The 16,437-nt window shown below is 36.4% G+C and overlaps 1 protein-coding gene across 3 annotated transcripts; it reads right to left on the minus strand.

Annotated features, from left to right (window-relative positions):
* Nucleotides 1-274: 274 nt before the first annotated feature.
* LOC123549686 (integrase/recombinase xerD homolog) lies at nucleotides 275-5,460 on the minus strand. 3 transcript variants are annotated; one of them, XM_053523452.1, is made up of 3 exons: nucleotides 5,253-5,460; nucleotides 4,758-5,097; nucleotides 275-2,083 (listed from the first exon to the last, which is right to left on the minus strand). In XM_053523452.1, the coding sequence occupies exons 1-3, from the start codon at nucleotides 5,434-5,436 to the stop codon at nucleotides 2,047-2,049; spliced, it is 561 nt and encodes a 186-aa protein (XP_053379427.1). In that variant the 5' UTR covers nucleotides 5,437-5,460; the 3' UTR covers nucleotides 275-2,046. The 3 variants fall into 3 exon arrangements, with proteins under 3 accessions (XP_053379427.1, XP_053379425.1, XP_053379426.1); XM_053523450.1 differs by having other exon boundaries at nucleotides 4,007-5,097; XM_053523451.1 differs by lacking the exon at nucleotides 5,253-5,460 and having other exon boundaries at nucleotides 4,758-4,884.
* Between the last annotated feature and the right edge of the window lie 10,977 nt (nucleotides 5,461-16,437).

The following is a 16,437-nucleotide window of genomic DNA, read 5'->3' on the forward strand; positions in this document are numbered from 1 at the left end:
TGAGCGATATAGGGGTCTCCGAAGACGAGTGGTTTAGGTCGCTTACTTCCAGTCACCTGCCCCTCACCGATGTGGGTTCGAGCCTCACTCTGGGCGTTGAATTCTTCATGTGAGGAAGCTATCCAGCTGGCTTACGGAAGGTTGGTGGTTCTACCCAGGTGCCCGCTCGTAATGACATAATGCCCGGAAAGGCCACCTGTGGTCTTTCTCCACTAGAAAAGCTGAAAAGTCACTATATGACCTATAAGTCTTAACATAACTACGCACAAAACACAAACTCTGTTTTGCAATGGGCAAGACTTGCGATTGTTTTATTTTGAGCATTTTATGTACAAGTACATGAATATATGATCATATTCTTTATAAACAAAATCAAATAGCATACAATATGCATATCAGCTTCATACAAATAACATTGTCAGATAATTATCTTGTGTACACACTGACTGTACAGTACAGCCGTCAACCTAGATACAATAGGCCAGATTAAAAACCAGAGATTAAAAAATCATTCCCGAACTGGGAATGTAAAAAACTCTGGAAAACTGTACCTACTGTATCTTGGTAGTATAAAATAATAAAAAGTAATAGCCTTTCTTAAAACTAGACAAATTATTCATTATGTCTTGAGAATTGTTCAACTTTCTACAAAAAGTATATCAACTTTATCAAACCAGATTATAATCTACATGGAGTTTACAGAATCAAAGTTTTCATTATAATCTAACAAAAATTCGAATTTGAATAAAGTAGAAGTGAAACAATCGAAGCCAAGCGTAGAACTGACAAACAACCGCGTTACCCGTACTAATTCCCGCCACGTACCACTTGACCAATCACTGATCACGTGATCCAACACATCAGTGATTCGCACAAATAGTTGTGCTACACAACGTTAAGACATATGTTCTACGGCTATACTCCGTAACGCGCAGAACTTTAAAGTCTTAACATAACTACGCACAAAACACAAACTCTGTTTTGCAATGGGCAAGACTTGCGATAGAACTAATACAAATGTTAGAGCCTATGTCATTCAAATTCGAATTTTCCTTAAACAATATATGTACTCATAACTTTAACTGTTTTGTAATAAAAAGCTTTTTCTCTAATGAATCATCTATGTAACCATCTTTGGCCAAATCAGACTTCCAGCGACCGTGTCGCTTTAGACATCTGTCTGAAATGCCTTCAGCATTGGCGGCAGTGGTGGCACCACTAGCTCTCAACGAATGTGTTCCTAAACGCAAATTAGGCGCAACTAGCTTTAACTTAGACACAATACATTCTTTTGATCGAGTGTAACTAAGCTTTTTATCTTTATCAATTAAAAAACATTTGTGGCCGGACCTGCATGCAGGTCTAAAAAGATACGAGTCTGATTTTAAATGCATACTTGAACAATGTAAATATCTTTGCAACATAGCAACTGGACAAGCCGACGTTTCACCGCTAGAAATAAGTACTTCTTTACCACCCCTGTATATGTCAGTTTTACTTTTCTTAATAAACAAAGATATGTATCTGTCCTTGATATCAATATCACTACAACGTAATTCACTAACTTCATCAAAACGCAAAAAACCTGCGTAACTTAACAAAATCATTGTCAGATCGCGGAGTACGACAACATCCGTAGATTCTGAAAACATATTACAAAGCTCTATTAAATGTTCTGTAGTAATTACATCCTTTTTCGTTGTGGGTTTAGAGTTCAACCGTTTTGCACATTCTAGCATAGATTTCACCACTACGTTCTCCGTTGGATCCTGGAAGTCGTTAATACTATGGTACCATTTAATTCCATAAAAAGCTGCCATAATTACGCTGTCCGATTTTCCACTGTCTATTAAGTTCGATAAATACATGGCGACGTGAATGGAATGTGCTGGATCACAGGGAAATCCCTTCGAAATACAGAAATCTTTAAAAGTTTTCACTTGATGAGCATATTTATTTACAGTGCTATCAGCTCTAGAGCTCAAAATATGTGTAGCCATTCTGTCTATACATTGTTCTTCGTTATTTATCTGAACGCCAGCCTCGTCAAACTTTCTTTTTAGTGTTTGCCTCAAGCCAGTACCTGAAAGACATACATGAGGTCAAAATTCGATCGTACATGTTCAATAAATCTCATAATGTTGAAGATTTTTACCAACTGCACTTCAATGCTAGCATTCTGAAACTAAAAGGTTCTATATTAAACATTCCGTTGTTCCCTTTTCCCCTTGTGACAGCACCTGTAGAAGGAAAAACATAACTTTCTTTCACAATGCAACTGAAATTACCCTTTTCATCAATTAACAATGGCCAAAATGGCGCCGATTTCCATTCAGGAATAACCAAAGTTCCTACGCATTTATCGTGTTTTAACTTATTCAAACACTGAACGACTAGATTTGGTGGTGGTACCAACCAATTATTCTCCCCGGTCCATATTTGTGTAAAACAATCAACTGCTTCTGTACCAGGTACCCACCATCTTGAATTAAATCTGTCACATTTGTTATTATAATGTGTGGCAAACCTGTCGACTGTAAAAGGTCCCCACTTCTTATTCAAGTGTTTAAATATGACCTCATTTACAGACCAATCGTCACAATCAAGACACCTACTCAGATAATCTGCTTCTGCGTTCCTACACCTTGGTATCCAAATTACAACAAACTGTATGCTATTTATGTCGCACACTTCGTGAATTTTAAGACAAATTTCATGCAAATCGTCAACATAGCTGCCGGAATTCAAAATAAATTTCACATTCTTATTGTCTGTAAGAAAAATGACATGATTATTCACTAATATATTAATGTTACTTCTTAAAACTCGATGAAGAGCCTCAAGTTCGCGCCATGTTGAACTTCTTTCTCTTTCTACTTCTGTCCAAGACCCATGTACCTCTGTACTGCTAAAAGTAAAAGACATGTGCGCTCACTTCCGGGAGCACCAGACCACTAGACCCACTTCCGGGAGTCTTATTCATAGAACCTTGTTCATCATTTATCAAAATATTTTGCTTACATCCGGGAGCAAAACCGGTGAGATATTCCACTTCCGGTGGAAACTTGCTACCTTTACACATACCTTGAAACATTTCCCCGTGGTTCACTTCCGGGAACCCGGTTTCGTAATACGTTATCTTTTCATGTAACGGAACAAGTGCGTACTGATCAAAAATTGACATTTCCTCAGACAAACTACCACAGTTCTCCTTTGTAGAACCTTGTTCTATGTTTGTCGAAACATTTTGCTCACATCCGGGAGCAAAAACTGTGTAATATTCTACTTCCGGTGGAAACTTGCTACACATACCTTGGAACATTTCCTCATGGTTCACTTCCGGGAACCCAGTCACCTTTTCATTTATTTCAACACCTGAGGACTGGTTAATAAATGTCTCTTCTTTGGACAAACTACTATAATATGCATATGACTTTTCGTCATTTCTCACGTATCCACCGTATCCAACGGCGCTAGCGTCCGTTGCCATACTTAAACTTGCAGAAAATAACTGCTTCAATCGCTTACCTTTTTTGTTCAATTTTCTTGCATTTTCTAGCCAAAACTGTAGCTCAGCCTGAGCCTTTTCGCTTACCTTAACGGGTGCGTTCCAGCTTGCACGCCCTATAATACATTTGTATAAATCTCTGGTCTTCCGGCAGACTATTCTACCTACCACACTTTGTAGGGAAATTATTTGGCCTACAACTGCTGCTAAACATTTTACATGTATCAAGTCTAACTTGTCTTTTGACAATTGAAATAGAACTGACTTTAGTGACATTTCTAATCGGAGAATTCTTTCTTCCGAAATAAACATACAGTTAGATCTATAATTCAAAATATGGCCTAACCAGCATACTATTTGTGAAGGGTTCCAACAACATTTTTCTTCCGCAAGTAAAAACCCCAGATCTATCAAAGAATTGTGTATAAAATTACTAGACGACATGGCCTTTTTAAATTCAGCATGTCCCCCTACTCCATCATCCAAAAACATAATTACCCTGTGTCCTAATGATCTCCAGTGTTTAATCAACACTCTTAGAGTTTTCGTAAAGATATGCCCTGCGGAAGCAATTCCAAATGGTAATGAATTATACACATAATATCTTACAATTCCGTCATCAATCCAGGAAAATCCCAAATACGTAGTATGTTCAGGAAAAATATCTATGTGGTGATAAGCACTCTTTAAGTCGAAAGTATAAACAAACGTATTAAGGTCAAACAAACTCTCTGCTGTGTTTATGTCTTCAAATTTTATCTTAAACATATGCAAACAAGGATTTACATGCCTACAATCTAACACCAGTCTGGGCTTTCCAGCTTTGTTATAAGCAACTGTGAGTGGATTTACCACAATTGGTTTTTCTAATACTTCCGATATTACCCTCTTTTCTAACAAAGACTTTATCTCCGTTCTAACAAACGTTTTGTTTTCAAGTGCGGATCTATTGTTTTTCAAGTGCGCACTTTCTGGTATGTTCTTAAACGGCAATTTATATCCGTTTTCAACAACGTCTAAAATATATTGATTATTGGACACCCTGCACCATTTGTCTTTATTCTGCCTTAATCGGGCTACAGGTGAAATAGAATTTACTATTCTTTTATCCGACATCTGGTCACTGCCTTTTTTCTCGGCCTTAAATAATGTTTCATTTTTACTCAAATAAGCCTTATCTTGGCACACAGTACCCTTGGTAATGTCAGTGACTTTTACTGAGTCTAAAATCTCAAAATAACTACTTAACTTATTGTTCTGGTAAGAACTGTTCTGTGTACATTCATTTTTCCAGTGACCCGCCTTTCCACAGGAAAAACACAATCCGGGACGCTGTCTGATGCCCTGTGACGCCTGCGCAGATCCCGATGCCTCTGGACGCTTGTATGGCCAGTTGTTTTTTCTGGGTTTTTTGGTCTTGTCTGCCTTAGCCTTCCTACTGGCACGAGCCTCCGCCTTATAAATACGTTTTTCGTCGTCGCTATCGCTAGCGATGGGATTTGCCTCGTATTCGCTGACCAATCTCCAACCCAAATCCGACGTATCGGCCAGAAGCACTAATTTTTGTCGGTGCTTCAACATGTCTCTGGCTGAAAAAATAACACTTTTTGTCAATTTTTACCATATTGATGTAAACAGACGCAAACATTATTCGTTTTCTTAATGTATATCCTGTGAAAACATGAACCGTTATGACCTACATAAATCAGGTTATCACGGATAAGTGCATATCGTAAAAATTTACCTTGAATAATAGCCTCTTTAGCAGACGATAAATCCTCTGATTCCACGGCTGAATGCGCACCTTCTATCTTCTGTATAACTTTGGCATTTAATTTAAATTGTTCCTCATTACTTTTACGTTTAAATTTTGGAACATCTAAAACAGAAATAGCAGAAGAAGACTTGTCACTTATCTTAGCTATCATGTTGCTGATACTGCTCAGAAGCTCCCTGTTATTCGACTGTATAACATCTTTCACTTTTCCTTCGACGAAATTTGACATTTCTTCCCTATCCATCGTAAGGTTGACCGCTGCTCAAAAGTAGAAGTGAAACAATCGAAGCCAAGCGTAGAACTGACAAACAACCGCGTTACCCGTACTAATTCCCGCCACGTACCACTTGACCAATCACTGATCACGTGATCCAACACATCAGTGATTCGCACAAATAGTTGTGCTACACAACGTTAAGACATATGTTCTGCGGCTATACTCCGTAACGCGCAGAACTTTAAATTATGTGCGACGTGCTGCATTTAAAAGCGAGATGAAAACTTTTAAGTAGTATATTGGCCATATCGACATTGGATAAATCCCGTTTTCCGGTATTTCCGTAAATAGGGTCATGGGGGTTGGCGAGATTAACCGATATAAAGACCGTATACAATATTAGCGATTATTTTTGCCAGAAGATAAGGATTGAGGAAAGTTCTTACTTTCTCACAATGGAAATACTATTCTACGATCCCGGCAACATTTTTTTTGCAAAAATAATCTGTTTACCTTGAAAAATGCGAATAATTTCACACCTTCGGTATCGAGCCACGGAAGCGGAAGTGTAGAATAAAAGGTAACATTTCAGAAATAAAGTAAACTTTGAGGATAATTTTGCTACATCTTAATTACAACAATGTTTAATGATAATCTGCAATACTTTTTTATTCATTTTCTTTGTTTAAAACTTGATAAAAGGATAATCTAAACACTACCGACATATAGCGTAATGGCCGATACCCACTCACCGTAAAACCGGGAACGGGCGTTTATTAGTGGCTAATACCGGAAAACGGGATATTATCCATAATGTCGATATCGAGAATATCAACTTGATGAAAAATAACATTTTATTACATAAATCGAATTGTCAGTTTCAACAAAACGTTGCCAATATCCAGAGCTTTGTATCTACTGTTATAATAACTCTATCATATCGACCGAACCTAAAAGGCAACAATTGTTTTGTTATTAAATCCAGCCTACATATAATTATAAAAAATAAATACAAATATATGCAGCCTTTGGTAATTTTCATAGTAAATTGTGTTAGACGTCGCATTGTATTGACGTCAAACCATTGTTGTTTATGTATGACCTCAAATTTTTTCGTACCCAAGCGATTTCGCACGTGACGGTCAATATGTACTTTAGGCCCCGCCCACTAGTCAATATGATAATTTATCACAGATCAAGTGACCGTGTTTAAGCCAATCGCAATCAACAAAAAAATCAATTTAATAATAAAGACAAATATAATTATTCATAACTGAAATTGCACAATGGCATAGAAGACCGGAGCCACTAACTGAAATTGCAGGCAAGCGCATAATCATTATATAATAATAATAATAATAATGATAATGATGATGATGAGACTTTTTGCACACATAAACATAAATATGAAACATACAAGGCAGCATTTTCATTGCACGAATATATCTATTATTCGATGCATCTAGATACACTTACCCGAAAGTTTGTTTTATTAACTTGTTAAGAATACATCTGAGGACAAGTACCAAAGTTTTATTTTCATTAATACTAACTTCTTTCTATGATTATTTTTTAGTTAAAATATTACATAACAAGAGCTGTCGGAGGACAACAATGCTCGACTATTCACAGCCTTGTCAGTTGAATGTAAATAAAAGTTGAAAAAGGGAAATAATTTTAAAAAATTGCAAAACAGGGTTATGGAACCTGTAATATGCATATCAATACGTAAATTACAATGGACAATTGTATGAAGTTTCAGTCAATTCCCATTAGCGGGTACTGAGATGCCAATATAGAAAAACTTAACCAAAAATTTCTAAGTGGAAAAAGGGCCATAATTTTGTAAAAAACAAAACAAATAAGAGTTATGGAATCTGAGCAGTGTAAGTCAATTTATCACAGTGAACAGTGAATAAGTGTGTGAAGTTTCAATCCATTCACATAAGTGGTTACTGAGATACCAGCTCACATACAAAAACCGAATCGGACACCGACGCATGAGTGAGGCCAATAGCTCTACATGTTCTTTGAATAGTCGAACTAAACAGAAACAGTGATAACGAAACAGAAAGACCAAGCAAAGGCATACAATTTGTCACTCGCACTAACAAAGATATTATCATTTCGGCAGAACATTTAACAATGTCCTCATGGATAAATTCAGTCATTCCACATATAACTGTAGCATGGCACAGTGTGTCACAATGCTCAATGAACTCTTCGGCGGGAATGACCACATACTATTTCCAATAACTTTTGAGTTCGTGGCTGTCCGGATCCTTCATTTTGTCGATTAAGTTTTCAAGTGTTTCAGTATACAAATCCGGAAGACCATATGTACCGGATGTGATGTACTCGAGCTTCCACGTAGCGATTCCAGCTTTATTTGCTGCATGTAAGTCAAGATAGTACTGTGATATAACGAGCTATTTTATAGATTGAGAATTATTATCAATTTGAGAAAAAATGTCCAGCCTCACATAATGTAAACCCTATTGTTCCGTATTCCGTTCAAGATAATGTTGTATATATTACGATGAAAGTAGCATCATCCAAAACGTGTCCTACTGTTTTTAAAATGTATCTAGGTTGACATGTTATATTTTCGCGTATATATATATGAAAAATATGTTTTTAGAAAAATAAAAAAGTGCCTAGAGATATTAATCTTCACTAAATAAAAACTTATTTTGGGGCATCATAAGGCATATCATAACTTACAAAATGATGATAACCAGATTGGGACAGACTTTATAACACACAGACGAAGGCCACTCATCTGAACACTTAGAACAACCACTCGTAATTACATGTAGATCTTTCATGTTTTCGTTCAAATTAAGTTCTAATGGCTCAGTTATTTGTTCATCGTTCATGTCAATAATAGCTCATAATCTTATCTGTATAAATATCTGCATTGTTGTCATCTTTGTCATTTTTGTCAAATACAGGAAGCGGTATTGGATACATGTTGTCTTTTTCTCACTTTTCATGATCCTCTGAATTTCTTGCCAGCTTCTTTAGGGGTTCTTCAAGACAAAGACAATCTATAGTTAGCTCTGAAGATTAACTGTAATAAATATCTGATTGTAAAAAAAGGAAACAGAAGGGGCCAATTACGACAACGCGCCGGCGTGCATATTCCACAACAAAGCCGCCAGCCCAGTAAAGCTCTGCTGGTTTCGATGCTGCTGTATTATACATATACACCGACACTGCACTACATAATGCAGAACTTAATATATTCTCAGATCTCATGTCTCACAAATCAACAATTTTATGTTAAATTTACGGCCATATAAACATTTTCTGAATAAGTCTCCAGAAAAGCGTATTCTTTACTACTGTAATTTAAAAATTGTAAGCAATTTAGCTCGACTTTTCGACTCACCTCGTCGTCGGCGTCGATGTCGGTGCCGGTGTTACACATTGGACAAGTCTTTCGTACCAGTCCATTTTTCGACAAAACCTTTTGGCATATAGCTTTAAAGCTTTCAACACCTGTGTACTATCACCATGTCCAGTTTTAGGCAGTAGTACATAACTCCATCTACATATTGTCTGAATTATAGCCCCTTAAAGCTTACAAATCTTGATCATTTTTAGCTCATCTGATTTTTGGAAAAAAAAGTGAGTTATTGTCATCACTTGGTCGGCGTTCCCTGGTTAAGTTTTATGTTTAGGTCAGCTTTCCACCCAAACTATCAAAGATATTGCTTTGAAACTTGCAACAGTTGTTCACTATCATAAGCTGACCCTTTACAGCAAGAAACATAACTCCATCCTGCTTTTTGCAAGATTTATGGCCCCTTTTGGACTTAGAAAATCATGAGTAGGATAATATTCTTATTATATAATGTCATTACTATTTTTTGGTAAATAAGTACGAGAAAATTTCATTTGCCAAGACAAAACCGATTTTGGCAAAATCGTTTTGCCATGGCAAGAAAATTCATCATTTTGCCATGGCAATTTTGTTTTTCATGTTTTCTTAAAGCATGATTTTAACTACTTCCAAACGAATATTAAGGTAGTTATATGATGTTCGATATCAGTAACTCATTTTTATGCCCCCGAAGGGAGGTATATTAGTTTTCAACTGTTCGTTCGTTAGTTCGTTAGTTCGTTCGTTCGTTCGTCACAACGTTAACTTTTTGCATGAAGGCACTTTACTCACGAACCACTGCACACAGGATCTTCAAACTTCACATGCCGATAGTACTTATTCAGTACACGATCCTTACTGACTTTGGGATCACCAGGTCAAAGGTCAAGGTCACAGGGGCCAGTGTTAACTTTTTGCATTAAGGCACTTTACTCGCGAACCACTGCACCCAGGACATTCAAACTTCACGTGCTGATAGTACTTATTGAGTATACGACCTTATTGACTTTGGGGTCACCAGCTCAAAGGTCAAGGTCACAGGGGCCAATGTTAACTTTTTGCATGAAGGCACTTTACTCGCGAACCACTGCACCCAGGACCTTCAAACTTCATGTGCTGATAGATAGATATTAAGTACACGACCCCTCTTGACTTTGGGGTCACCAGGTCAAAAATCAAGGCGCTGCGGGGGCATTTGTCAGTGACAGCTCTTGTTTTTATTTTGTCATGGCAAAAATGTGTTTGCCATTGCAATTTTGCCATTACAAGATTCTGCCATGGCAACTTTGCCACGGCAACTTTTGTTTTCAAATATTTAAAAGGAAGGATTTTTATTTTTTAAGTTAGTGATTATGAAATAAAGTACTAACAGGAACAGAAAGGATTTTAAGTTTCTTATGATGGCACATTTAAATTGACAAGCTCAGAATCTTGCTACGTACATACTAAATCACTGTCACATCATTATGAACTTGACGGTAATTAATACAGACAGTCAGACAGACAGAAAGACAGACAGAGAGAAAGATTATTGACGTAAACTGTACAGATTTTTGTCAAAAAATATAAACATGATTATACATTTCAATATTGTGATGTGATTTTCTACAAGTATCGTGTAGAGTAAGCATGTTTGAATGAAATAATTGAGCCGTGCCATGAGAAAACCAACATAGCGTGTTTGCGACCAGCATGGATCCAGACCAGCATGCGTGGATACGCAGGCTGGTCTGGGTCCATGCTGGTCGCTAACAGTTTCTCTAACTCCAATAGGCTTTGAAAGCGAACAACATGGATCCTGACCAGACTGCGCGGATGCGCAGGCTGGTATGGATCCATGCTGGTCGCAAACCCACTATCTTGGTTTTCCCATGGCACGGCTCATATTTCTTTTTCATACTGACTATGTATCTGGCAACATTTGTATTTAAGGATGTAGGTACGATTTTTTTTTCCATACGTTAAGAATGTTTTTCATAATCCGTGAGCGTGAAGAATATTAGTTTCCAAGGCAAACAAGAGAAGAAAAAATACTGGTCACCGAAATCGTTTTAATTTTATAAGCCATTATTTTCACCCATTGTTTAAGTATTTCTGGAATTTTGTAAAACTGAAAAAATGGTGGTGCTTTATAAAACATATAATTTCCAACTTAATTTTATAGAAATTTAAAGTATTACATGTTGATATGAATACGAGGTGAAGTTCTAATGATTTTAGAGGAAAGAAAACGTAAATTACTGAGAACAGCAATCTAAGTTCAGTTACGGTGTTAAAGGTTTAGAAAGTAAACGGTGTGAAGTTTACCTAAAAGTTGTTTACCTAGTGAATTCCATATATTTGCTGATTTTGTACAGTAGAAATATACGATTATCAGTATATAAATCTGGTAATATGATATAATATAATATAATATAATATACATTAGAATGTTTGATTTGGTCTGAACTGCCATTTCTCTATGGTTATACTTAAGATTCTTTGAAATTTGAAATATGTGTATATTGAAGGTGGCTTAGAAGCTTAACGAGCCTGGTTTTCATAAATCTATATGTAACATTTGAATACTTATTTCATAACTTGCTTGTACAGCGAAAACCTATGTAGAGAGTTTCCGTTCTTAAACAGGTAAACGAACATCCCTTTGTAATAAACTTTCCAAATTTTATAGTTAAATGAAATTAAAACTACTTTTCCAACATCATAGTCTCCATATGTAAGCAAGACTACATAAGCTGGACAAGGATTGTGACTCCGTTATGGCTCTTCTTTGACATAGAATTTAGAAACATGAAAATCTCTGGTAATATTATGCCTAAACTTATATCAATTCTTCGAATAGCCAAGCGAGATATCAACAGTCAGCTCTTGTGTACATTTTTTGGGTTAAAAAGTAACAGTCTTCAATTTATTCAAATTTGTTTAATACATCCATTTTTGAAAGCGTCGAAGGACCAAAATGTACCACATGTAAGTGAAAACTGAATTAATTTGATTAAAGGAAATAGCTGACAAATGATATACTACTCAACAGTGTTCAACAGTGTTCAGTGATAAGCAACTATTTTTAGCTCACCTAAGACAAAGGCTCAGGATGAGCGATTGTGATCACTCACCGTCCGGCGTCCGGCGTCCGTCGTCCATCGTCGGTCGTCCGTTGTCCGTCCGTAAACTTTTACTTTAAACGACATCTCCTCATACACCGCTAGGCCAGTTTCATCCAAACTTCACAGGAATGTTTCCTGGGTGAAGCTCTACAAAATTTGTTCAAAGAATTGAATTATATGCAGAACTCTGACTGCCATGGCAACCGAAAGGAAAAACTTTAAAGATTTTCTTATCAAAACTCAGAAGCTTTAGAGCTTAGATATTTGGTGTGAAGCATTCCCTAGTAGACCTCTACCAAGATTGTTCAATTATGACCCTGGGGTCAAACTTGACCCCGCCCGAGGGATCATTTGATTTTACATAGGAAAATCTTAAACAATCTTCTTTTCGAAAAGCAGAAGCCCTAGAGCTTAGATATTTGACATATAGCATTGTCTAGTAGATCTCTACTAAAATCATTCAAATCATGACCCAGGGGTCAAACTTGACCCCGTCCCAGGGATCACTTGATTTTACATAGATTTATATAGGAAAATCTTCAAAAATTAATAAAATAAAACAAAAGGCCTAGAGCTTAGGTATTTGACATGTAGCATTGCCTAGAAGACCTCTACAACATTTATTCAAATCGTGACCCCAGGGTCAAAATTGGGGGTCACTTGATTTTACATAGGAAAATCTTCAAAATCTTTCTTAAAATAAACCAGAAGGCCTAGAGCTTAGATATTTAACATGTAGCATTGCCTAGTAGACCGCTACAAATGTGTTCAAATTATGACCCCCGAGGTCAAAATTGACCCCCGCCCCAGGGTCACTTAATTTACATAGGAAAATCTTCAAAAATTCCTAAAATTAAACCAGAAGGCATAGATCTTAGATATTTGACATGTAGCATTGCCTAATTGACTTCTACAAAATTTGTTTAAATCATGACCCCCGGGGCAAATTGACTCCGCCCCATGGGGTACTCGATTGTACATAGAAAAAATTCTAAAAATAAACCAGAAGGCCTGGAGCTTAGATATTTGACATGTAGCATTGCCTAGTAGACTTCTTACAAAATTTGTTCAAATTTTGACCCAGCCCCAGTGGTTACTTGATTGTACATAGGGAAACCTTCATAAATTTGCTAAGAATAAACCTGAAGGTCTAGATGTTAGATGTTTGATATGTAACATTACCAAGTAGACTTCTACAAAATTTGTTCAAATCATGACCCCCGGGGTAAAATTGACCCCGCCCTAGCGGTAACTTAATTGTACATCGGAAAATCTTCAAAAAAAGTTCTAAAAGTAAACCAAAGGGCCTAGAGCTTAGACATTTCACATGTAGAATTGCCTAGAGAACCTCTACAAAATTTGTTCAAATCATGATTCCCGGCGTCAAATTGGCCCCGCCCCAGGGGTTATTTGATTGTACATTGGAAAATCTTCCAAAAATGTCTAGAAATAAACTAGAAGGCATAGAGCTTAGATATTTGGAGTGTTGCATTGCCTAGTGGATATCTACTAAGTTTATTCAAATTATGACCTCGGGGTCAAGCTTAAATGCAAATCTTCATAGCAACCATTTAACCAGGTGAGCGATATAGGGTCATCATGGCCCTCTTGTTATTGTCTGAAAGACTTACTTCCACACAATCTATAAGCAAACATCTTATTTCTTAACTTCTGTGTGTGCGTGCGTCCGTCCGTCCGTCCGTCCTGCAGCCATGTCTCAGTAACTAGTAGATTAAATTTCATGAAACTTGCAATAAATATGAACCAATATACTTCGATGATGCCTGTCATTTTTAATTGGTCAATTTTCCTTAGAGTTATTGCCATTTAATTGTTTAAAAATCTTAGATTTGTACATAACAAACCAACCAATTGGTAGAATTTCATTACACTTCTTTCATTCCTTTCCATGAACATTTATTATAAACATGTGAAGTTGTGTACCCACACCTGGCCACCTTGCCTTGGTCGCACCTCCCCCCCCCCCCCCCCCCCGCCCCATCCCCTAAAAACTATTCTTTTTTTTTTAAAAAAATCAAACCTTCCATGAATATTTATCAACATGCAAAGTTGTACTGTTCCCCTACTCCTCCATCCCGCTGATGCCCACCAACCCGATCAGGCATTACCCCACCACCCATTTTTTTATTGTTAATTTTCCATCAATATTTTATAATCAACATGTGATGTTTTGTACCCTCACCAGGTCATCCCCGCTGCCCCCCCCCCCCCCCCCCCCCCCCCCCCATCAAAACCAACAAAAACATTCATTTCCTGTTAAATCGATTTTGATCTATTGAAATTATTTGATTCCTAGTAACATTCTAACTTTTTGCCGGACATATTGTTTTTGCCATTCCTTACCACAAACCCTTCCGGTGGGGGATAACAATTCAACGAATTTGCTTGTTATAATAGTAACCATATTTGCACTGTTCCGCCTTTGTTAGGAATCGCAAAGCAAATCTCTGTAATAGTGTAGGCTATAAGCCTATAGATAGTGCACTTTGTAGAAGAGCTTTTGTTTTGCATGATTCTTGCGTATTATATTATAATATTACAATTCTAATGTAGAACCCATCCTTGCATGAAGTATTTAACAAAATGTAAGACGAGTTTGATGAAACCTCACTTGTGGAGATATTCATTGTACTTGTCATAACTTTTTTATTTACTGTATTATGTCTTCGTATTTTATCTACATCTCGTGTCAAAAGCATGACGACCCTAGTGATGTCGAGTTATCGCCGTCCTGAATGACAAAGGCAAACTAAAGAAAACAATAGAAGTCCAATCTGATCACCTAGGCCTTTATGCAACGCAAGTGTATTATACGGAGAATATAGAAATTTTTGATGTTTCACGATCATAGATTCAAGTATGTAGGCTTTTTTGTGTCCGGGTATCTATAGGCGCACGAGACATTGTAGCAATTTCCAGCGGATAATATAACAGGGAATGGAAAACGACCCTAGCAGTTTTAAACATGCCACTACATTTGGACATAATTATAGGCCACGAAATAGCAATATGGCAACTTAAAACACAGCTGTTATGAATTGACATTTTATAACATCAACATTCATAAATATGCATACTTTATCTTACAATTTAACCATATGTACAAATAACAACATGCTTTTATCAAAAAGTAATTATTTATTCAAGAGAATGAAAATTTGCAAAAAAGCTCTTAAACCCTAATTGCATACTTAAAATATAGAATGAGAAGAGAAAGCATTGTACGAGTATTAACCCAACATATGTATCAAAATGACAATAATTATAGTTTGTTATCTTAGACTAAAAGTTATACAATGAAGAAAGAAGCGTAATTTTAAATTTATTCGTAAACCAAAAAGGTAGTTTTTTATAACAGTGTTGTTTAATCGGACATGCGACCACTAAAAATGGGTCATTACATCGTCTATGAAATAGCAGAATTCATTTATCAGAATCTTTAAGGTAGTTTGTCCTAAATGACAATCGTCAAATTATGCATTTTTACGGCATTGTCCGGTTTTACAGATATCCATGTGTGCGTTGAGCTATAATGGCTGGTGATTAAAACAACCTTTTGCTGCAGTCCTTAAAATTATACACATATATCAGCAGTAATTTGGTAGTACTTAAATGATGAACAGGCGGTATAATTCAGTTTGGACTTCACATACAGTGTTACATCATAATTAATGTATTATTGAAATAACTTTGATTTTAAGGACTGGAACATTGCTTCTATCAGCTATATAAAATGAACACAATTTTCTTGCGGAGAAGGGGTACGCACATGGAACTTTATTAGAGCAAAGGAATCCTAAGAGCTTACAAACTCACAATCCAAGAAAACATGCATTAAAGGCTTACTTTTTTATTTTTCAAGTAGAGTTAAAAAACAAGAATATTATATAACTGTTTATAGATCCTTTTTCAGATTTGTTTAATGGGTACCATCAGATCTATTTATTAAAAAGAAACTGAAGATGATAATGCATTTATTGTTAAGACTTGCATCATCAAAAGTAAGTCTTCCCTTATTTGCCAAAGTTAAATGTGAAATCAAAGAACAACAGAAAGTGCAACATTTGTCATTGAATTTACAAGTGAATTTGGCCATCAGTGAGTGGATAATGGATTTCCTGGTATCTTGTGAATTTGCATTAAAAGTTGGCAGACACTATGATATGTAGGTCGTGGGTACATAATGTACTGGTGAGGTGATTGCACCATTTTCCATATATATAATGATTTCTGTTATACACTACATGAGAGTAACAGCTTTCTTATTCTTATGCAGTGACGCAAAACCCTTAATGTGGCCAGGGTACTGGCTTGCCCAGGATAAAACTCAGCAAACACATTAGTTCTATACACTAGAAATACGGTCAAATTGCAAGATTTTCTTGTATCCACCTGTTGTCCCTCCAATTTGTTTAAATG

Source organism: Mercenaria mercenaria, chromosome 14 (genome assembly GCF_021730395.1).
Source record: "Mercenaria mercenaria strain notata chromosome 14, MADL_Memer_1, whole genome shotgun sequence".
Taxonomy (NCBI): Eukaryota; Metazoa; Mollusca; class Bivalvia; order Venerida; family Veneridae; genus Mercenaria; species Mercenaria mercenaria.